Source organism: Mya arenaria, chromosome 3, assembly GCF_026914265.1.
Source record: "Mya arenaria isolate MELC-2E11 chromosome 3, ASM2691426v1".
Taxonomy (NCBI): Eukaryota; Metazoa; Mollusca; class Bivalvia; order Myida; family Myidae; genus Mya; species Mya arenaria.
The window spans coordinates 47,571,256-47,595,001 of record NC_069124.1 but is presented as its reverse complement, the minus strand read 5'-3'; the positions used below and the strand labels follow the sequence as shown (position 1 = coordinate 47,595,001).

The 23,746-nt window shown below is 37.6% G+C and overlaps 2 protein-coding genes across 7 annotated transcripts; both read right to left on the bottom strand.

The window, feature by feature from the left end:
• Nucleotides 1–1,079: 1,079 nt before the first annotated feature.
• Nucleotides 1,080–16,842, bottom strand: LOC128226848 (S-adenosylmethionine-dependent methyltransferase Rv2258c-like). Of its 4 annotated transcripts, XM_052936925.1 has the most exons (7): nucleotides 16,542–16,842; nucleotides 16,095–16,262; nucleotides 14,032–14,974; nucleotides 6,344–6,539; nucleotides 5,715–5,908; nucleotides 3,840–3,971; nucleotides 1,080–1,787 (listed from the first exon to the last, which is right to left on the bottom strand). In XM_052936925.1, the coding sequence occupies exons 4-7, from the start codon at nucleotides 6,532–6,534 to the stop codon at nucleotides 1,225–1,227; spliced, it is 1,080 nt and encodes a 359-aa protein (XP_052792885.1). In that variant the 5' UTR covers nucleotides 6,535–6,539; nucleotides 14,032–14,974; nucleotides 16,095–16,262; nucleotides 16,542–16,842; the 3' UTR covers nucleotides 1,080–1,224. The 4 variants fall into 4 exon arrangements, with proteins under 4 accessions (XP_052792885.1, XP_052792886.1, XP_052792883.1 ...); XM_052936926.1 differs by lacking the exon at nucleotides 14,032–14,974; XM_052936923.1 differs by lacking the exons at nucleotides 14,032–14,974; nucleotides 16,095–16,262; nucleotides 16,542–16,842 and adding an exon at nucleotides 10,840–10,982 and having other exon boundaries at nucleotides 6,344–6,553.
• Nucleotides 16,843–17,372: 530 nt separating this feature from the next.
• Nucleotides 17,373–22,582, bottom strand: LOC128229054 (S-adenosylmethionine-dependent methyltransferase Rv2258c-like). 3 transcript variants are annotated; one of them, XM_052940701.1, is made up of 5 exons: nucleotides 22,376–22,582; nucleotides 22,015–22,206; nucleotides 21,606–21,734; nucleotides 19,910–20,295; nucleotides 17,373–17,732 (listed from the first exon to the last, which is right to left on the bottom strand). In XM_052940701.1, the coding sequence occupies exons 2-5, from the start codon at nucleotides 22,022–22,024 to the stop codon at nucleotides 17,688–17,690; spliced, it is 570 nt and encodes a 189-aa protein (XP_052796661.1). In that variant the 5' UTR covers nucleotides 22,025–22,206; nucleotides 22,376–22,582; the 3' UTR covers nucleotides 17,373–17,687. The 3 variants fall into 3 exon arrangements, with proteins under 3 accessions (XP_052796661.1, XP_052796662.1, XP_052796660.1); XM_052940702.1 differs by having other exon boundaries at nucleotides 17,373–17,690; XM_052940700.1 differs by lacking the exon at nucleotides 17,373–17,732 and having other exon boundaries at nucleotides 19,629–20,295.
• Between the last annotated feature and the right edge of the window lie 1,164 nt (nucleotides 22,583–23,746).

Below are 23,746 nucleotides of genomic sequence, written 5' to 3'. Positions count from 1 at the left end.
CAAAGTGGGCGCTTCTTAAATAGTCCCAGTGTTTTGGGTGTGGAGTCCAGGTTTATCCGGTGGTTAGACAGTCTTTCCCGGCCAATTCAATTCGCTTACGGTCAACTGATTATGTAAATAGATTTCTATTTATCTAAGGTGAATATTTTTGCTTAGTCAACACTTTGGTCACGTTTTGAAAGATACTGACCGAAACAGTATTATATTTGATATACCGAAATCAGCAATGACCTAATAGTGTCACATTTACAAATGGAATTGAAGAGACCCAGCTCGTGTCCAATGGCGACAGAAAGCATGACACATCCACCCTGGTAAATGCCCTCAGAATAAAAAGTGGTCATCCACCGGTCAGGCCCAACATTCATGTCAAGTTTGCTGACCATAAGTTCAGGAATTGTCGAGTTTTCCTTCAAGGTAACTTTTATCTTAACCTTTGACCCAACGACCCCTAAAATCAAAAGGGGTTATCTACTGGTCAGGCCCAACCTCCAAAGCAGCTTCGGTGGCCATGGGTGCAGGCATTGTTGAGATATCACTCGGACAACCTTTTATCATTCAAGGTCACTGTGACCTTGACCTTTTGCCCGATGACCCCCAAAATCAAAAGAGGTGTTTGACTGGTCAGGCCCAACCTCTATGTCAAGTGTGATGACCATGGGTGCAGGCATTGTTGAGTTATCACTTGGACAACCTTTTATCATTCAAGTTCATTGTGACGGTTTATCTACTGGTCAGGCCTAGTCTCCATGTCAAGTTTTATTACCATAGATGTAAGTATCGTTGAGTTATCGCTCGGACAAGCTTTAAAATCCTTTAACCATGAAAGGTCACTGAGACCTTGACCTTTGACCCGATGACCCCTATAATGAATACTGTTCATCTACTGGTCAGGCCAATCCTTCATGGCAAGTTTGATGACCATATGTCCAGGAATAGTTAAGTTATCACTCGGACAAGCTTTGGTCTACCGACCGAGCGACCTACCGGCCTACCGACTGACCGACATGAACACACCATGAACACACCAATATACTCCTCTTCTTCGAAGGGAGCTATTATAAATAAAAACTGGTTACTTCGAATACTCATATATATTTATTATAATAATGGCGTTGATAACGAGAGCGAAGAATGTTTAACAACCATTTCCATTTAAAAACAAATCTTTCAACACGAACATGTACAATTTAGGAAATGGAATCCCTTTAAAAGTTTTGTTTATCATTTGGTACAATAGAAGAAACACTTTGATTTCACAATAACGAGTGAAGACTCGCTGTTCATTTTGAATCCAGCTTCAAGTACTGTCTTCTGAATCTCCTCGCGGCCCCAACATGCGCCGTAGCCGGTGTGCGGCTCCTCTAACATGCTGTTGGCCAGACACATAAAATTACTGACGCTGTAACTAAATGCGGCCATCATGTCACCAGCGTTGTCTACCGGGTCGCTATGAAAACCGAAATCGACCAGGCTGAGGAATCCGTCAGGCTTCAGAGCTCTACGAATCTGTTCCAATGCTTTCTTCGGGTTCGGTAAGTCGTGTAGAACGTCAAATACGAGCACCATATCGAAGTTCGCAGTCCAGTGTTCCGGTAGTTTATGTGCGTCACCTTTCTCATAAGTCACGTTGGATAAGCTTCGATCAGCCGTGTCTCTTTTGGCTATTTCTAAAGCGTCGTCCGAGGGGTCGAGCCCAAAGAAAGTGGATTTGGGAAATCGCTGTGCAAGAATGTTGGTTAAATTCCCTGGCCCACAGCCGAGATCTAGCACCTTGATGCCTTTCTCTGAAACAAGTATAGCAAACACTATTTATCTATGAAAGAAATCCCCTCCTTCGCACCTCGATATAATTACAATTACAAAGATTGACAAAATACACTGAAATAATATCAGACGAATTGTTCATTCACATATCTAACAACTAACGTGGATTAACGGCAATCTTTGTTGACCAAAAACCGGCCACCACCAATCGCTCAGTCGAAAACCTTTAGTTGAAAATACTTGTTGGCGAGTGGTTGCCGATATTGGATCTGTGGAAGTCAACCACTCCCGATTGTTTCGAGGACAGTCCGGACATAACTGTCATTATTGAACATGCTGAAGAAGATATGACTTTGATCAGCTGATGTAGCGGTAACTGCAGTAATGACAACCGCAAATGTCTCTTTCGTTCTATTCTGGCTACTGTGTCAGACAGTTGCGAAGCTGTCGACGTTCAGTTCGGCGTCTTTAAGAAAGCAGACACCGACATAAGTAATTGGAGGTTAGTTCATGGCGAAGTCGGGCTGTTGAGGGTTAATTGGTCCGAGTGTCTCATAACGACCCTAGATCCTAGACGTTTTCATATAATATATTTTTGCACCGATCAATATTTTGTTATGACTTACCTAAAGCCGTACATCATTTAATGCCTGACGTACAACTCCTTTTGACAACATGAACCTGGTATACGCTTCAATATTAATGACTTACTGTGTATATATATATGTGAATGATAACTGTTTTAAATAAATTAAAACGAACAACAATATTTCACAATATTTACATAAAAAGTATTGCAAAGATTAATAAATATCTGTAACGTAGCTAAAGCTGGTCTTCATGATGCCAAAACTGAATTCACGTAAAAACCTTTTTCATGCACTATTTTATCGATAATCGGCCTGGGCCGCAACACTGATAATTGCTGAGTCATTCAATGAATCTCGGAAACCCTGAGCAGATGCATTACTTTATATACTAATTTCTGTAACATATGTATTAATACCAAATAAGACCTTTTCGCAAGTACTTCAGACGCCACAAAAACTGGTCTTGATTCAGTCGCCGATCAATTACAACATGTAACTGGCCTATTAATGACTTTCATTAACCTTTTGAAATCTTTTCACATCTGCTGGTCGCCGGAGGACGTTTGTCAGTCTTAGGCTATGTGTGACTTGGGAAATGCATACTTTGATAAGATTTAGCTTTTGCGTTTTTTTTTCTTTATTTAGGATTATTGGGATAAGAGTGAGGTTTGTGCACTTAAACTGGTTTAAACCCCCAGTAAATTTACATTTTACTGACCGTTCCAAGGCGGTACCTTACAATCTTTGATAAACACCTTAGTGTTTTTTAAATAGTTAGAATACATGTAAAGAGCTGTTTGTGGAGTTTTGTGCTCTTGTTCCATTTTTCTGGTTTGTGATTTTTTTCTATGTCTTTGGCGTTTACCATGTGCCATTAAACGGGGTTAATGTTTCCTCAAGTTTATGCATACGTGATAAGATTCAATTTCATTTTTTAAACTTTATTCGGGGTTGTTAGGATAAGACCGAGGTTGTGCACACAAACTGGTTTAAACCCCCAGTAAATTTACCATTAACTGACCGTTCCAAGGCGGTACCTAACAATTCTTGATAAACATACCCAGTTTTTTTATATATAGTATGAATGCAATGTGCTGTTTGTCGATTTTGTGCTGTTTTTCCATTTTTCTTGTTTGTGGTTTTTATGTTCTCTGTCTTTGGCGTTTACCCAGTGCCATTAAACCGGGCTTATGTTTAAACGTTTTGCTGCTGAGCTTGTTTCTGTAGTTTTTCGCAGATCTCAGAGGTCAATTAAGTATACATATATAAAGAAATTGACTCAAAGCGCGAAGTTTCCAATACTAGAAAACGTTTGTTTGGTCTTCACATGGATAGCGGCGATTTGATTTTTTATCAATCGTTGGATATAGTCAATGCCATTCGGAACTGAATGTGACATATATTTTTTGTTAAACATTTGTCCGACACACTCTTGGCAAAATGGATAGGGGCCGAAATGTCCTTAGACCGTCACACACTCACCTAGACGGGGAATTATGTCTGACTGCTTTTTCCACGTAGGTACAATCTCGCTGTTCACGGTGTGTTCGGCTGACTGGTTCCGGTAGCCGTTGAACCACTTCAACCACTCAGGGCCGTCTGCAAAACTTACGCCTGAAACGGTAATATTATATAAATACGCATCGGGTGACATTCTGCACTCGGTTTGACTATATCAATGTCACAAATGCTGCCATATGATATTTGTTTTATTATACTGAACAAAATTAAGTAGATAGAAAGTTTAAAAATATTTTTAATACAATAAATAGAACTAGTTTAACAAGGTAAACAAAATAAAACATAATCAAATAATTACATCTAGAACAAGATTCCACCGTTAATTATGCAAAAAAAATCCTTCTAAAACTAATCCTGTCGGCTGATGTTTATGTGTACAACTTGACTAGTGACGTCTCTGCTATATGTGTATAAGAGAAGCAATCACGTCATTATATACTAAAATATTGAAGCAGTTATTTGCACTTACATGACATTCAAAATATCACTGCGGTCACATGACCTGACAGTTATTTTTGCTTGGTCACGTGTCAAAAAGGTTTAAAATGTTTCTGATAGATAAAATATCCCTTTTTTTCGGGTCATGGGATTTTAAGATTGTAGAGAAAAGTGAGGTAAAATAAACTAATTTATTATGATCAATCATCGTAACTTCTGAAATAACCGTTATAACGAAATCGTTCGTGTTGTTATATATATATAATTAACGGCGCAGGAGTGATATAACCCCATGCAATAATTTTCATATATAACTTGTGTAATAACTATGCAAATTAGGTAACCGCATCACAGAAAAATGTACGATGTTTCAAACGAAAACATGTCAGTGACTACAAACTCAACTCCACGATGAAACGAATGGAGAAGAAGGCTAGGCTTAGTTCAAACAAACAGAAATTGAATGACAACAATGTTCCTGCAAACTAGATTATGCAAACATCGGTGCACAAGAAAAGATCGCATCTATAAAAACTATAGCCTAGTAAAATCCAAATCAACACAATGAAATGTCCAGCATCCTGTACGCCAGTGAAAATACCCCGTCAACTTTCTCGCAAAATGCTCATTCTAGGCAGTTCGCCAGCAATGCTCAAGTTCACACACTGTCACACGCACTGATTCCACATGAAATCCCACTTTTTTCTGGTGGATTTCACAGCATGTATGTAGCTACAATTCACGGAGGTAATGTCCTTATGCCCAACCATTGAAAATACAAAAATCCATCTTGCAATCGACCAGCTACAAAGCGAATTCGCACTATTGAAAGCAACTGCGACCCTGACTGCGACCCTGACTTATAAATGTTCTTTTTAAATTTCAACCGCCAAATGTCATGTACACACTCGCGTGCTTTCGTATGACGTCACGCAGTTGTAACATTGCTCTTATTATTGATTTGACTTATTGAAATGGGTCGAATCTATTTTGTTGTTGTTTTAGTGAAAATCGGTTGATAATTTAGACATTATTTATGTTTTTTCTACTGTTCATAAAATATTTTATTACAGGCTCTTTTTTCCTGCGGATGAATCATCCTAATAACACACTATGTAATTTCTTTGCACCATGACAAGAGAAGTGAATTTAAGAAACATTGACCAGGATTTCGTAAATGAGTTATGTTATATAAATAAAACCTCCAATTCGTGTTTATTTTGTATCAAATTTATTAAACTCGTCATTTAAAACGATAAAAACTCGACTGAGACTCGTTTTTATCGTTTTAAAATGAACTCGTTGCATGGTTTTATTAACGTAATGTATCACATTACTGTTTGACATTAGATATTATTACGGTTGCAACTATTTCAAAAATAGTTAATATGTATCTACCGTAAGGTCCATCCTCTTGGAAACACTTTTTGATCAGGTCGGCCCTGGCAGCGAGGGCAAAAAGGACTGGTGCGAGTCCCGTGTCTCTCAACAGAGCGGGCTTGTGACCATCGGGAACGGTGTAGAGCCGCGAATCACGGTCTTGGTGCAGAATACCAGCTGCTACCATTGTCGACAGCCATTCCTTAGTATATCTAAACATGAAAGTGAAATGTTTTGAGTTCTTTAATTTGTTTCCAAGGACACAGAGAGTATTTTTCAAACGACAACAGTCACGAAAATTAAAGTAGTTGTAGTTACCCCTGTAACTTTTTTCTTTGGCATTTGTTTCTTTCAAAAGTGCAAAAATGAGTTAAATGGGCATTATTTGCACATACGCTATAGAAAGAAGACCAATGGCGTTCTGTGTTAAGCAAAGCATAGATATATCACGAAATGCCGATCATATCCCCACCATGATACATTGGTTCGAATTTAAGTTGAGTGAAGAAACATAACTGTTAAAGTTATAGAAATCACTGTGCATTTTATGCGACTATCGTTTCCTGCATTCGTTTTTTTTCATTTTTTCATTAAATAAAAATTAACATAGCGGGCATGTAATTCCGCAACAGCAATCTATAGCTTACCTTGGTTTGAATTTAAGTTTTCCGGCGATGGCTTCTAAACTGAATGGCCCCGGCTCTTTACAGACGGCTTTGAATAGTCCAAGCTCATGCCCAATGGCGACGGAAATCATGACGCCTCCACCACCATAGATGCCCCCTAGGTATTTGCTGAACGTGATCGGGTCCATACCAGATTTGTTCTCCTCAGCCATTGATCCTATTTAGTTTTAACTAAAATGTTTAACGTTTATCAATTGCTATATCAGTAAACTGTTCAAAATATGATTGTCGAAGATTGATCATGTTTCATATTCATTGTTCTACTCAACAGATAAATATCCAGGAACAATCCATATATTTAAAAACAGATGTCCCTCAAAAATGTATTTATCCATGATAAAAAGCTACAAAATATGTTAATCCTGCTAGCAACACCCTCGCCATATTAGATTATACTGTACACTATACTCTACGAACACCCTCGCCATATAAGATTACATTGTACACTATACTCTACGAACACCCTCGCCATATTAGATTATACTGTACACTATACTCTACGAACACCCTCGCCATATTAGATTATACGGTACACTATACTCTACGAACACCCTCGCTATATTAGATTATACTGTACACTATACTCTACGAACACCCTCGTCATATAAGATTATACTGTACACTATATTCTAGGCACACCCTCGCCATATTAGATTATACTGTACACTATACTCTAGGAACACCCTCGCCATTTTAGATTATACTGTACACTATACTCTAGGCACACCCTCGCCATATTAGATTATACTGTACACTATACTCTACGAACACCCTCGCCATATTAGATTATACTGTACACTATACTCTACGAACACCCTCGCCATATTAGATTATACTGTACACTATACTCTAGGAACACCCTCGCCATATAAGATTATACTGTACACTATACTCTAGGAACACCCTCGCCATATAAGATTATACTGTACACTATACTCTAGGAACACCCTCGCCATATAAGATTATACTGTACACTATGCTCTAGGAACACCCTCGCCATACTAGATTATACTGTACAATATTCTCTAGGAACACCCTCGCCATACTAGATTATACTGTACACTATGCTCTTGGAACACCCTCGCCATATAAGATTATACTGTATACTATACTCTTGGAACCCCCTCGCCATACTAGATTATACTGTACACTATACTCTAGGAACACCCTCGCCATATTAGATTATACTGTACACTATGCTCTAGGAACACCCTCGCCATATTAGATTATACTGTACACTATACTCTACGAACACCCTCGCCATATAAGATTATACTATGCACTATACTCTAGGAACACCCTCGCCATACTAGATTATACTGTACACTATGCTCTAGGAACACCCTCGCCATATTAGATTATACTGTACACTATACTCTAGGAACACCCTCGCCATATTAGATTATACTGTACACTATGCTCTAGGAACACTCTCGCCATATTAGATTATACTGTACACTATATTCTAGGAACACCCTCGCCATATTAGATTATACTATACACTATACTTTAGGAACACCCTCGCCATATAAGATTATACTGTACACTATACTCTAGGAACACCCTCGCCATTTTAGATTATACTGTACACTATACTCTAGGAACACCATCGCCATATAAGATTATACTGTACACTATACTCTAGGAACACCCTCGCCATATTAGATTATACTATACACTATACTCTAGGAACACCCTCGCCATATTAGATTATACTGTACACTATACTCTACGAACACCCTCGCCATATAAGATTATACTGTACACTATACTCTACGAACACCCTCGCCATAAAAGATTATACTGTACACTATACTCTAGGAACACCCTCGCCATTTTAGATTATACTATACACTATACTCTAGGAACACCCTCGCCATAAAAGATTATACTGTACACTATATTCTAGGAACATCCTCGCCATATAAGATTATACTGTACACTATACTCTCGGAACACCCTCGCCATACTAGATTATACTGTACACTATACTCTAGGAACACCCTCGCCATATTAGATTATACTGTACACTATACTCTAGGAACATCCTCGCCATATTAGATTATACTGTACACTATACTCTAGGAACACCCTCGCCATTTTAGATTATACTGTACACTATACTCTAGGAATACCCTCGCCATATTAGATTATACTGTACACTATACTCTAGGAACACCCTCGCCATTTTAGATTATACTGTACACTATACTCTAGGAACACCCTCGCCATAAAAGATTATACTGTACACTATACTCTAGGAACATCCTCGCCATATTAGATTATACTGTACACTATATTCTAGGAACACCCTCGCCATTTTAGATTATACTGTACACTATACTCTAGGAACACCCTCGCCATATTAGATTATACTGTACACTATACTCTAGGAACACCCTCGCCATTTTAGATTATACTATACACTATACTCTAGGAACACCCTCGCCATAAAAGATTATACTGTACACTATACTCTAGGAACATCCTCGCCATATTAGATTATACTGTACACTATACTCTAGGAACACCCTCGCCATTTTAGATTATACTGTACACTATACTCTAGGAACACCCTCGCCATATTAGATTATACTGTACACTATACTCTAGGAACACCCTCGCCATTTTAGATTATACTGTACACTATACTCTAGGAACACCCTCGCCATATTAGATTATACTGTACACTATACTCTAGGAACACCCTCGCCATATTAGATTATACTGTACACTATACTCTACGAACACCCTCGCCATTTTAGATTATACTGTACACTATACTCTAGGAACACCCTCGCCATACTAGATTATACTGTACACTATACTCTAGGAACACCCGTGTCCAGATTGTAAACTTGGGATTTATCTATTAGTTGATTAGTATTTGTTTTGTTATTTAGTTTCCTCAAACTAGACAATATTGCATGAGACATTTCAATACATAAACAGACAGAAAAACATGATAGTGTTGCTACCAGTTCACAAAATCCAATCTTAATTTTATATATAAATTTATAACTCACTCCAAGACACTATATTCGTTAAAGGTATAGTTTAAGGAATGTTTGGTATGACAGCCCCCTGCTGTGCTTTACCTGTTTATTGGGTATTGCTATTTGTTTATTGGCTCTGTGCATAGCAGGATTTTCAGATTGGTGATCAGATAAGTCGGCACAAGGCAATAAGAGAAAGATCATTACACAGAGGTTGTGTAATATAGACCGATTTAGGGGGGAGGGAGTTTATAAAAGGCTTAAGCTAGGCTTGTAAACGTGACAGGCTTATTCAATATATATATCGGTTCGGTGACTTTTTCGACATTGAAAACCGCGAGCGACCGTTTCAGTTTCAGTCCATTGCTATGGCTACGGATCATAAAATGTGAAAAGTTATAGACTCATGTATAATGCTTGATCTATCATTTAAACATTTGTGTGTATCCAACACTACCACCAATATCACACCACAACCACCACCACCACCATAATCATCATCACCACCACCACCAACAACACACCCTACAACGACAAAGCCAGGTGACAAGTTATAGACTAATGTACAATGCTTAATATATTATTTTTATCATTTCTGTGTATCCAACACTACCACCATTATCACACCACCATCATCATTATCATCATCATCATCATCATCATCATCATCATCATCATCATCATCATCGTTAATCACCATAAATAGCAACATAATCAATAACATCACAACCTACAACCTACAACGCCATGTGACAAGATAAAAACTTATGTATAATGCTTGATATACTATTTTAGCATGTTCGAGTATCCAATACTTCCAATACCACTACAACACCACAACCACCGCCAACATAATCATCATCATCACCATCATCACCACTATCAACAACAGCACTACCATCTACACCAACAACACCACCACCACCACCATCACTATCATCACAACAATTACCACCATAGGACCTGTCACAAGGAGAACCATCACCACCGCCAACAACAACAGCAACAACACCAACAACATTAAAATCATCACCACATATTACAACAACAACAACATCATCATCATCATTTTCATCACCACCAAAACACTATTAACACCACAAGCACCATAACAACAAAATACATTATACTTGTACAGTGTTTTTTTTTATGAATTACAGGATTATTATATACAATGAAGGCATATATGGATACATTTCAGTTACGTCTGATTTAAATTTATTTATTTTTATTATTGCGTTAGAATGTATATTTTCAACGTCTTTCATAGTTTACACGTACTCTAAAACTGTAGTTATTTTTTCCTCGAACCCATTTGTCTGTTTTAGTAAAAAGTTGTTTCTATTTTTAATACTCATGATATCAAAAAGTTAACCAAACCCGATCAAATGAAATGTTCTATGAATTTAAATGTTAAAATGTTCTGGCATTAAATATAATTAAACGAAATAAGTAACTTACTCGGGCTTGTCCAACCACAAACAAAGTAATAAAAATATGACTCTTAAGAAATGCTACTGCGGAATATTTTAGTCAAAGTCAAACACCGTTTGTGCACTCTCTTAGCGACATAGCAAATTAGGTCAAGTACAAAACATATATACATGGCGGCAGATACATTGTTAAATTCAACCTACATTGCATATGTTACCCTATATGGGTATCGGAGAGTCATTCGCATGAAATCAGATACCACGATTGACAAATCACATTGAATAAGGTTATAGCTATAGTATAAGTATTAAAGGGGCTGTCTCACGTATGATAAAATAGCGAAAAAAAGAAATTGTCGAAAACTGACATAAAGTTGGCATCGATGTGTACAATAAATTGAAACTTACTAACTGAAGTACCACATAGTTTACATTTTTTTTTAAGATTAGAAGTAATTTCGTATTTTTCCATTAAAAAAGATTACTGGGTATGTCTACCAGGTAGACTTCATTCTTTATGCGTGACTGGCTAGTCGGTGTTATCAGGTGATATAACCGAGGTAGGTGTATAGCTTAATTATGCCACCAGATTAGTAAAAGCCTCTGTAGCTCAGTGAGTAAGACGCTAGACATCAATTTTAGCGACGCGGGTTCGAACCAGGTCTCCGACACAATTTTTTTTTACATTTTGGTACTTTTTTTTGCAATTATGACAAAGCGTAACACATTCTATTACATAATTGTCATGAGATTCGTTACAGAAAAAACAGTCCCTTTAACTTTGGATCACTTGTACATAATGAAAAGAGTCTCTAATAATTGTGTGGCTAATTTGAACATGCGTTTTGAAAAATATGATCAATATCGACAGCACTGTTTTGATAAAATCTTCGTTTTAATTGAACAATGTCAAAACATTAATATAATTACAAAACGCCTAATAAATATATTTCATCTCTTTTCCCTTATCAAAAGTCAAGTCAACCATACAATGTCCCTTCTTTAGCGCATCTAGTGCAAAACAAGCTACATATGAAATGTTTTTGTAAGCCAATTCAGCCGGAAGTATCACCTTTTAAACCCATCTTGCTTTTTTCCAACCTTATGTGTTAATATTCTACTACCAAACAATCCTCCAAACATCTTCCCCCAGCCTGGGGCCCAGGTCAAAACAGTATTTAGAAGAGAAAACACGTGTTTCTATAATTCCACTGAATTCCTCAAACTCCGTTAGGACTCAATTTCAAAGTTTGTATCCAGATACAAAATAGGTATCCAGCAGCCCTTTGCATCCTTATTGTATTTACAGACAAGCCGACTAATTATAAAACAAGCCCCAGACGGGCTCTTAAAAAGACAAACCAGAGCTCATGCAACCTCATTATGGCTACAATCAACCCATATCTGCCATACAGTTACCACAGACAGACTGCTCTCAAGTCCAATGAGTGTCCAATAAACCTTTTATGCCAAACAAACAATAAAGAGCCTCTATGTAGCTCTGATTCTTGAGCGCGACACATCCACATGCTATGTTATTCATCTGCCAAAAATCAGTACATGAATGAGAAAGATATAGAATCGACACAAACAGGACAGAGGGACTGACTGTCGTACGGAAAGGCGTGATAACACGAGAGATTCCTGAATAATCCCCGCTTGACTGTGAAGCGGGAATATAATGAATACACTGTTTTCTGTGACCATAACGTAATCAAATCAGGTTCATTGGTTTGTAAAAAAGGGCAAACAAAAATTAGCATAACAAAAATGCAGCAAAGTTATACATATCCCACCCGTAATCAAACAAAAGAACCGAAAAGATAACATTGTGAGGTCATGTTTTAACTTTTAATTCTCCTACTTGTGTATGTGAATGAGGTGATAAAATGCTTTAGAAGGGTTGTATATATACATTTTGTATGCAAGCATGTACCTCCTTTTCAAGAACGTTTTTAGGCTTGAGCTTAAGTTCAAGACTTTTGTTATAGACCACAAAAATTCAATTGAGTCCATGTGGAGTTGAAAATCGTACTCGAAAGCACCAAATTTCAATGAAAATCAGTCTCTGTAACATACCTAAGATAATGTTTGATTTACAAATTATGTTCATGTACGATTATGTAATATTTTGCGTATATTAACAGTAAAACACACGGAGATGATAGGGAAAACTCTCATTAACTGAAAAACTCTTTGAAGGTCTATTCTTGAGCCTAATGTAACAGTGTTGCATAATAATTCTATAAATAAGATACTACAGGGCCACTCAGATGTACAATAAATAATAATTAATTCAGGCGAGAGAGTTAGCGAGCGAGTGCCATGCTATCATTCATATGATCTCTTTTTATTATCAAAAAGAAGGAATCATCGCTCAAGCCGTTCAGCACTATCACTGCTTTGATTATACATGCAATTCATTCATGACAAATTTAATGCTAATATACTGAAATTGGCCAGTACAAAAAACATCTGGGAATATACACAGTGAATAGTCCAGCAGGATGACATGCTAAGTGATGATTTATTGACTGGTTCAATTTTAAAGACTAATAAGCCCTTTTCTCAAAGTGAGGAGTTCGGGAGGCAATTTCCCTGGCTGAGTAGAGTGATTCGTTCTGGCTTAAAGCTGTCTTTACATTCAAACGTAGAAGGGCAGTTTAAGTATTTGTTGAACTAATTATATTCTTCATTCCGATGCGAAACGTAAGGCACATAAAATCAAAGCATTCCGGAGTTGAGGGCCATATGAAATCATTAAACTTGCGTTGAACTGCCTTTAAACGGTGCAGACATAAAAAACAACTTCGTGGAAAATTTCAACAGCTTAAAAGGGTTTTAACTACATATTTAAATACACTCTTAATTTTATCTCCACGTACTGACTATTAAAGGGCTAGGGTTGTTGCCTAATTTGTAGGTAAGTCGAATAACCGAACAAAAAGCAATTTTTATAGGCGTTAGAGAAAACAATAGTTTATATAATTTTCACAAGTAGAGATGATATGGTTGATGAATTATTAGACTATATGACTTTAATGCAAATTAACAAAGTAAATAATTAAAGGTAACGTGGCCATACATATCCCAATTCAAATAGCGCGAAATGGTCGCTAATGTTTTTATCTGTACCTAAAGCATATGCATGTGTGTTTTGTTTTCATTAAAGTCAAATGAGTTAAACATGATTATGCATTGAAATAAAACTGTTTTTCACCTTTTACTGTGAGCCTTTAAAACTCGTCAATATTGTTATCATACTATTAGTAAGACTAGGATTGGCGCTCTAAACAGGCGATTGATCCATTTCCGGGAGTTCTAGTGTTCAAGTCAACTTCCAAAAAGCCAGTAAAATTATTTTGTTTGAATACATGTCCTGAATACTATATATTGTGCTTGAATACAGGCCCTGAATACAAACTATAGATGTCGTCTCTGGACATGCACAGTTCCAACATTGGTGTGCTTAGAAAACTAGTTGGACACACGGGACACGATTAGCGAAGACACGCCATTGATTTGGAGGCCAGCTCCCAGAAACACCTTCTGAATCTCCTCGTGGCCCCAACATGCGCCGAAGCCGACCCATAATTCCACAGTCATACAAGAGGCCAATACTCTGAAAACACAACAGCTGTAGTACATGGCGACCGTCAGGTCACCAGCCTTGTCTATCGGGTCAATATTATATATTTTCAATATTCGATGGATCTGTTTTTAACACTTTGTGTGGGTCCGGTAAGTCGTGTAGATCAGTCGTGTTGATCAGACATATAAACATGATGCAGTTTTAGAACAGGGCGGCCGTCTTGTCGCCAGCGGAGTCTACCGTGTCGCTATGAAAACCGAAATCGATCAGGCTGGGAAATCCATTTGATTTCAATATTCGATGGATCTGTTTTAATACTTTGTGTGGGTCCGGTATATGTCATATACGAACACCATATCGAAGTCGGCCGCCCATTCTTCCGGCAGTTTATGTGCGTCACCCATCAAGTCACGTTGGATAAAACCACGATCGGCATTGTCTCTGTTGGCCATTTCTATAGCGATGTCCGAGAAGTCGAGCCGAACGAAATTGGTATTGGGAAATCGCTGTGCAAAAATGTTTATAAAATTCCCAGGCTAATAGCCAAGATCAAGCACTTTGATACCATTCTCTGAAACAATGATTAGAATAGAAATAGAATTACAATTATAGAGATAAACAAATGACAATGGAACGATATCATACTTCAGTTCGGCTTCTGCCAGAAACCAGTCAGCGTCATGGCGGCGATAAGACACCGACCGAATTAATTGGAGGTTAAAACATGGCAAAGCCGGGCTGTTGCGTGATAATTGTCTCGAGTTTCTCATAACGACCTGAGAAGAAGTCGACTTTCATAAACTGCGTTCGAGTTTGCCACCCTTTATATTTTCATAATAATATATTTGAACAGATCAAAAACGTGATATAACGTAACTAAAACTGCACTTCATGATTTCGCCAGTGAAAATTTTCGTTTAAAAGCGAAACTTTAATTCATGTGCGAACGTTATACAGGCAAAACGATAATCGATAAACGGCCCAGGGCGCAAACTGATTATCGCCGAGCCATGCAATTAATCTCGGAAACCCTGTACAAATGTGTTCCTATAATAGTACTTTCAGTAACATATGTATTACTACCAAATAAAGCCTTTTTGGCGACCACTTAGGACGGCAATAGGTCTCACCTGCAGCAGCAAAGACCTCCAGGCCACAAAACTGGTCTTAATCCAGCCATCGATCAAGTACAACATGTACAAGGCCCAATAAATACTTGCAACATGCTTTTGAAGTCTTTTAGCAACTTCTGGTGGATGAAGGACGTTTTATAGTCGTAGGCTATGTGTGACGTGGGTTTAAGTTTAAGATTAACAAGTTCTTGATTTAAGGGGTTAGAGGTATAAAACATATTCCTCGATAAGTGAGTTTCCAATACTATAAACCGTATGGTATGTATTCACATGGGCAGTGATGCATTGAATTTTAATCACAAGTTTGGATGAACTCAATGCCATTTGGAGCTGAATGTGACATTTTCTAATCTGGTAAATTATTTAAACATTTGCTCGATATACTATTGTCACACAAGATAGGGGCAGAAATATTCTGATACCGTCACATACTCACCAAGACGTGGAATAATGTGTGCTTGCTGCTTCCACAAAGGTGCATTCTAACAACCGGTACCAATACTACCATTTCAATAATAATGTATATTTTACTGTAAGGCCCATCCTTTCTGAAAATACCTGTTGGTGAGGTCGGCCCTGGCGGCGAGGCTTATCATGATGGGTGCGAATCCCCTTGTTTTTAGTAGGGAGGGCTTGTGACCTTCGAGCACGATGTAAAGGCGCGAATCCCTGTTAAGGTGCAGATTACCGGCTGCTACCATTGTCGACAGCCATTCTTTCGTATACCTTCAACATGCAAAGTGTTATATGTGTGTTCTTTCATTTTTTCGCTCAGGAATACGTTGTTTTTCATTTCAAACTAAAATAACAATATGTGAACATCCGTAACTGTATTAGAAATCACTGAATTTAATAGTATTTAAATTTGTGACAGCCGTCTCTGGCATTCGTTTCTTTCAAAAGTATAAAAAATGAACACACAAGCTATGACTAGAAATTCACTGGTATTTTGTGTAAGCATTGCATAGAAATGTCGCGAAATACTGATCTTGATCACCATAATACCTTGGTTTGAGTTTAAATTTTCCAGCGATGCCCTACAATCTTGAATGCCCAAGTGTTTCACAGATGACCTTGAAGAGTCCCAGCTCTTTCCCAATGGAAAGCATGACGCATCCAACCCCGTAGATGCCCGTCAGGTATTAGCTGAACGCGCTCGGACCATACCAGTTCTGCACCCCTCAGCCATTGAGACTATTAAATTTTAACTAAAACTCAAAACGTTTTTCAGTTGCTTTATCAGTAATCTGTTTTAAATGTGATATTCCTAAATGGTTTTATCTTGCTTCTTTTTTCAACTCATCTAATAAATATCCAGGTACAATGTATTTAAGCTGCACTCTCACAGATTTACAATTTCGAAAACGTTTTTTTTTTTGTCTTTGAACTAGCCAATTTTTTGCGATAATCCATGGAAACCTTTTATGTAAGACTGCTGACAAAAAATTAGATCACAGATCTTTATATTTAAGTTCATAAATTGATGTTTTATGCATTTGTCTTAAACCGTTAGTAACTGTTTAAGCCATGATAAAACATTAATTTTCGAACGGAAATGTGCAAATCAGCGATCTGATCTTTTGTCAACAGTCTTATATCACTGGTTTGCAGATATTTGCGCAAAAATTTGCTCTTTCCAAGACAAAAAAAAATAAAAAAAGTTGTAAAAATGGTAAATTTGTGAGAGTGCAGCTTTAAGGTTAACTTATCTGCTTGATAACCCTGATGTGCATGTTTTTTGCACATATCATGACAATTTAAGTGAACGGCATGCAGATGTTCCCTTTTTATAATATTGTTTTTATGTCTCAAATAAGAATGTATCATCAAGTGCATACAATGTGAATGCAAATGATTTTTTTACATGTTTTGCTATTGATATTTCAATTTGCCATTTAAGTAGGATGACATTTTATTTGGTTTTGTCTCAATTGTGCAAACCATTTGCAACATTACATTTAAAATGAGGTGAAAGGAGAAGTGAAAATGACATAATCCGTTTTGTGTTTAACAAATCATAAAGGCAAATCTTGAAAATATTACTTTGCCTGGACAATGTTTAGATCGGAAGGACGAACCTACCCACTTACGGGGAATCCACGACACTTCGCCGCTATACGTTGATCCTTGACGGCATTTGAAAATCCTAATTCACTGTAAAGAAACGGCCCGGACAAGGTTCAGTCCAGAACAGTCCTGTCAAAAGTACTCATTTTGACAATTATCAATTTAGTGTGACCTTGACTTTTGAGAACTTAGACTTGCACGAGACACGCCACTACACCATGTTAATCATTCATGAAAAGTGTTATTGGAAATACTGTAAAGCCTGGTTAAGATGAGACCCGGACAAGGTATAGTCTTACCAGTAGTAATCTTTTAAAAATTGACATCAAAGCGTGCCTTGACCTTTGAGGTAAAGACCTGGGTCTTGTGCGCATCAAGCCGTCTTATTGTGAGTAACTTTCAAGGCCAGTTTTTTTTTTAAATCATTAAAAGTAGGGATGCAAACGAATGGCAAAATTGATATTCGAATATTCGGTAATTCTTTCGATCGAATATTCGAATATTCGAATACTAAAATTATCCTTTAAAAATGGTAGTAAACTAATATTCACTAACGTAATAGCAAGGGCCCGGTAACTATTCTTTGTCGAACTCAGTACACGCGACGGACACTTACTTATTGTTCCACAAATTAGCCTCTGAATTTCCCCATTTTCAGAATATATCCCAAGAAAAAAGCGATATATTTTTAACAAAAAAACGAACTATTTCAATTCCTCTGCGTTCACTTTTGTAAACAATGCAAAATAAGATCGGGGAATTTCGTTTTTCCCTGTTAAATGATGATATGTGCCAACGTGGTAATTGCAGCCTCGTTCGGGGATTGATGTTTACGGAATAGATTTATAGAAAACGACACCAACCATGCCCAAACGTCGAATTTGACTGATGTTTTGTAGAACAATACATGACATATATCCTTAAACGTTTAACCATACAGTTACTTTTCAACGGAAGAGCGTTGTATCGAAACATGGAAAACAGTTTAAAGCACATAACTTGCACATGTCCTTTGAATTATCAAGGCGATTTGCGCAATATCGCCAAGCTTGATAAGCAGTGAAGACAACACATTGGTATAAAGGCTTGTCTAACAGCCAGTAAATGCAAAATTACGGGGACTGTTTATAGTTCCCGACGATATATCCGATATGGCGCGTGTATAGTGTCATCAAGTTCATTCCTCTGGCATTACGGGTCCATCGTTGTAAAAACAAAACAGACGAAGATGACAGTTGTAGGCAAAAAGTTTATTGATTTATTAATTCAACAAAAACATCGAATATTCAAATACCAATTTTGACATTCGAATACCAAACGTTCGATCTTATATTCGAATATTCGTTTGCATCCCTAATTAAAAGCATGGTCGGGATACACCTAAAGGTTCAGTACAGACTAATCTTAACATTATAGTTTTTGTTTTGGCATTTAATCTCAAAGAGTGACCTTGACCTAGGGTCTTGTGTCTCATAATGATTAACCTACAAGGCAAGAGATTTAAAAAATCCTTTAACGCATGTTCAAGATTCAGACGGACACGGCTCAGTCTTGACGGACGCAGTTACGCATGCACTAACGCACAAACGCACTTACACGGAACCGCCATTGTGACAACTTTTCGAGCTCAGCGCAAGCGGTCAAAACACTCTAGTATATTTAAAGTTTGACTAATGATTCTTTCATTTCTAAAAAAGAATCAATGTTTAAAGATGGATAACATTTTCTTCCTCCTCATTTCCTAATATTGGAGGTCATATGAAATAAATTAAACATAGTTAAAATCGATTTGGAAGGACGGCTTTTTCTCTGTCACAGAGAAGGTGATATGACTGACGTCATTTTATAATAATAATAATAATAATAATAATAATAATAATAATAATAATAATAATAATAATAATAATGACAATTATAACAATTATAATAATAACATCATTTTTGAATGATAAACCTTTAACTACTTACTTAATAATGCATTTAGGCAAATTATTAGTTACTGATAATAAAATTGAAATCGTGTTTTTAAAAGCAGAAAACGCAAAAATAATAAATGATTGTCTCATATCTTAAGGTAGAAATACCATGTTTTATGATCATTTCTTTCAAATTATACTCGGTACCCTTCATAAGAACCATTGTTTTCTATGAATTCATCCTTTTGTGAATATAAAAACAATATTATTAATTGTGGTAAATATTTCTCTCAGGACAGCCGTCTGAATCTCCTCGCGACCCCAACATGAGCCATAGCCGACTCGTGGTTCCTCGGTCATACTGTTGGCCAGACATGTAAAAATACTCACGCTGTAAAACATGGCGGCCGTCTTGTCGCCAGCGTTGTCTACCGGGTCGCTATGGAAACCGAAATCGATCAGGCTGAGAAATCCGTCAGGCTTCAGAATTCGATGAATCTGTTTTAATGTTTTGTGTGGGTCCGGTAAGTCGTGTAGAACGTCATAGACGAACACCATATCGAAGTCTGCCGTCCAGTCTTCCGGGAGCTTATGTGCGTCACCCTTCACAAAAGTCACGTTGGATAAACCCCGATCGGCCAGTTCTCGGTTCGACATTTCTATAGCGGCGTCCGAGTAGTCGAGTCCAACGAAAGTGGAATTGGGAAATCGCTGTGCAAGAACGTTGGTAAAAATCCCAGGCCCACAGCCGAGGTCAAGTACATTGATACCACTCTCTAAAACATAGAAAAACGCTATTTATCTTTCAAAGAAATGCCGCATATCGAATTACAATTACAAAGTACTTAAACAATATCAGACTTTTGGTTAGATCACACATATCTTACAACTATATGGCCAATATATATGCGGCCTGGGCGCATGTGTGTTTGGTTTGTGGTCACCAAGTCGGACAAGTGGGTTTCCTCCAGGTATTCCGGTTTCCCCCACAACACAAGACCATACTCTCGCGCAACATCGTGCCAACGAGTGTGATTAATATATGTTGCAAAAGCTTATTTCACAATCGTTGTAAAATAAATAAGTTTAAACTGCATGGCGAACGACGACGACCAGAATTTGGGTGCACAAACGAAAATCTCTGGCGACCAAAACAGACCACCAGCAACCGCTCATTTGACGGTCCAAAACCGGTAGTCGAAATCGACATTCTGTTCGGCGTCTGCTAGTCAGTGTCCCGTCGGCAATAGGACACCGACTTAATTAAGTGGAGGTTTATACATGGTGAAGTCCATTGTCCAATGAGTGATTATTGGCCCGAGTGTCACATGACGACCCGAGACATAGTCGAATTTCATTAACTGCTTTCCCTATTTTTTCTTATTATTATTATTATTTTAACAGATCAATAAACTGTAATATCGTAGCTAAAACTGCACTTCATGGGTCCGCCAGTAGCAAATTTCGTGTAGACGCTAATATTAAATTCACGGGCGAACGTTAAACAGGCAAATCGATAATCGATAGACGATTATTGATCCGGACCTCAAAACTGATAATCGCCGAAAAATGCAATTATCCCGCAATTATGTGTAACTATATATGGTAAGCTCAGTAGCAAATCTTTAAAGACAAAATTAAACATTTTCACGACCACTTCGGATGGCAAAAGGTCTAACCTGCAGAAGCAAAGACATCCGGGCCACAAAACTGGTCTTAATCCAGTTGCCGTTCAATTACAACATGTAATTGGCCCATAAATTTCTTTTGACGTCTTCTAGCACTTTCTTGTCGCCAAAGGACATTTGTCGGTCTTTCAACATCCTTTATGATTTCAGAGAGCAGATAAATTATTCATTTACAACGAGTTTGAACTCGATAAATGAGGCTTCTAATACTTTAAAACGTATTCTATGTATTCGCATGGACAGTGGTGAATTGGATTTTTAGTCAATAGTTTAAAAGTATAGTCAATGCCATTTGGAACTGAGAACGACCATTTCCGATCGTTATCTAAAAAGTTGTTGACACACTCTTTTCACATAGGATAGGGAACCGAAATGTCCTAACACCGTCACACACTCACCTAGACGTGGAATAATGTCTGACTGCTTCTTCCACATATGCACAATGCTATTCACCGTGTATTCGCTCATGTTGCTCCGAAAGCTGGTGAACCGCTCAAAACACTCAGGGCTTTCTGCAAAACCTATGCCTGTAACGAACAAACTCATTAATTATGATCAATCATCGTAACTTTTGTATAAAAAATAGCTATTAATAGTGAATGCTTAAGGCTTTACTAAGCCATGAATGGCGCAACTCGTAAATTTGAACTTGGAGATATTGGTGCAAACTTACACATATTTTTACTAACGTTTTGGCAAACTTACACATATTTTTACTAACGTTTTGTACCACATAATTGTTCCAAACAGTATTGGACATCATTACTGGTCTTATACCATTTCAATAATAATTAATGTGTATCTTACCGTAGCCCATCTTCTTTGAAACACTTTTTGATGAGGCCGGCCCTGTCGGCGATGGAGATAAGAATGGGTGCAAATCCCGTGTCTCTCAGTAGGGCTGGCTTGTGACCCTCGGGCACGGTGTAGAGGCGCGAATACCGGTCTTGGTGCAGAATACCGGCTGATACCATTGACGACAGCCACTCCTTCGTATACCTTAACATGCAAAGTGGAATATGTGTGTTCTTTTTAAAAAATCATGATACTGCAATGCTGTTTTGTTTTATTTCAAACGACCACCATAACAATGAGTGAAGATACAAATACATGGAAGAAAACAGATAAAAACAGGCATTTAATTCCGCACACAATAGGTGAAGCTTACCTTGGTTTGAATTTTAGTTTTCCGACGATGCCCTCCAAGCTGAATGGTCCCGGTGCTTCACAGATGGCCTTGAAGAGTCCTAGCTCGTGCCCAATTGCGACGGAAAGCGTGACACATCCACCCCCGTAGATGTCTGTTAGGTATTGGCTAAATGCGTCCGGGTTCATTCCAGATTTGTCCGCCCCAGCCATTTAGACAATATAGTTTTGAAACTAAAATGCAAAACGTGTATCCCTTGCTATATCAGAAATCTGTTCTAAATATGACAGTCTAAACTTGATTCTATTTTTCTCTGCTCAACAGGTACAAGTCCACGTTTAATGCATGAAGGTATGCTTGTTTCTTGTTTCTAAATTGTTATGATGTGAACTCGTTAAAACAAAGGTCCTCCAAAAGGTATAACCATTCATAATATAAAACTTCAAAATATGGTTATCCTGCTAACACATAATAATAATACAAATAAGAATTGAATAATTGATACAAACTTCACACATCAAAAGATTATATTTCGTAGATAACATCGCAATCAAAAGCACACTTGACACGTATATTGTGCATGCTATTTGCATAGCTCATGACAATTTAACCAAACGGCACGCAGATGTTCCCTTTATTGTAATATATTTTTGTACGTCTAAATGTATCAGCACTTGCACACGATGTGAATGCAAACGTTTTTTTACATGTAGTGGTTTGTTATTTCCATTTGCCAATTAAGTAGCATAACATTCTATTTGGTCTTGTCTCAATTGTGCAAAACATTCGCAACATAACAAATGAAATGAGGAGGAATGAGATGTTATCTTTCTTGAACGAAACATACTTCATGTTTGTGTCAAATTTACTTCGCCTGGACAAGGTTCAGATCGGAGGGACGGACGAATACATGGTGAACCTCCATGGCAAGTGGGTTTTTTAAATGCTATAAAGCAGGTAGGTAAAGATTCAGTCCGGACAAGGTTCAGTCCACACCAGTCCTGTCAAAAGTACTCAGTTTTACTTTTAACCTCTAACTGTGACATTAACATCTTGTTAAACATTCATGAAAAATGTCTTGAAAATCTTGTAATGCCTTGTTAAGATGCGGACCAAGAAGGTATTCCGCTTTCGGTGTAAACAATACCACTTTTTCTGCACCTGGAAAAAATACGTTTAACAACTTTCTACAGGCGTTTCTCGAAGAAATTTTGAAGCAGCGTTTATCAAATGGGTAAGGGTGTCAAATCAATCCACACATCTCAACCAAACCTTGTCTGAACAAGCACCCACAGGCCTACGAGGTGAAATAGGAGTCAAAAGAGAAAAGTTATTTCCCCTGGTGTCGAATCCATAGACAAGAAATCTGGACAATCCTCGGGTTCTGATACT

Coding starts and splice junctions, on each gene's coding strand:
- LOC128229054 (XM_052940700.1), bottom strand. Junction 20,296..21,605: donor AGACATTATTCCACGTCTAG/GTGAGTGTGTGA, acceptor TCTATGTTTTAG/AGAGTGGTATCAATGTACTT.
- LOC128226848 (XM_052936925.1), bottom strand. CDS start 6,534: ATGGCTGAGGAGAACAAATCTGGTATGGACCCGATCACGTTCAGCAAA. Junction 5,909..6,343: donor AAACTTAAATTCAAACCAAG/GTAAGCTATAGA, acceptor TTTCATGTTTAG/ATATACTAAGGAATGGCTGT. Junction 3,972..5,714: donor CCAAGAGGATGGACCTTACG/GTAGATACATAT, acceptor TTACCGTTTCAG/GCGTAAGTTTTGCAGACGGC.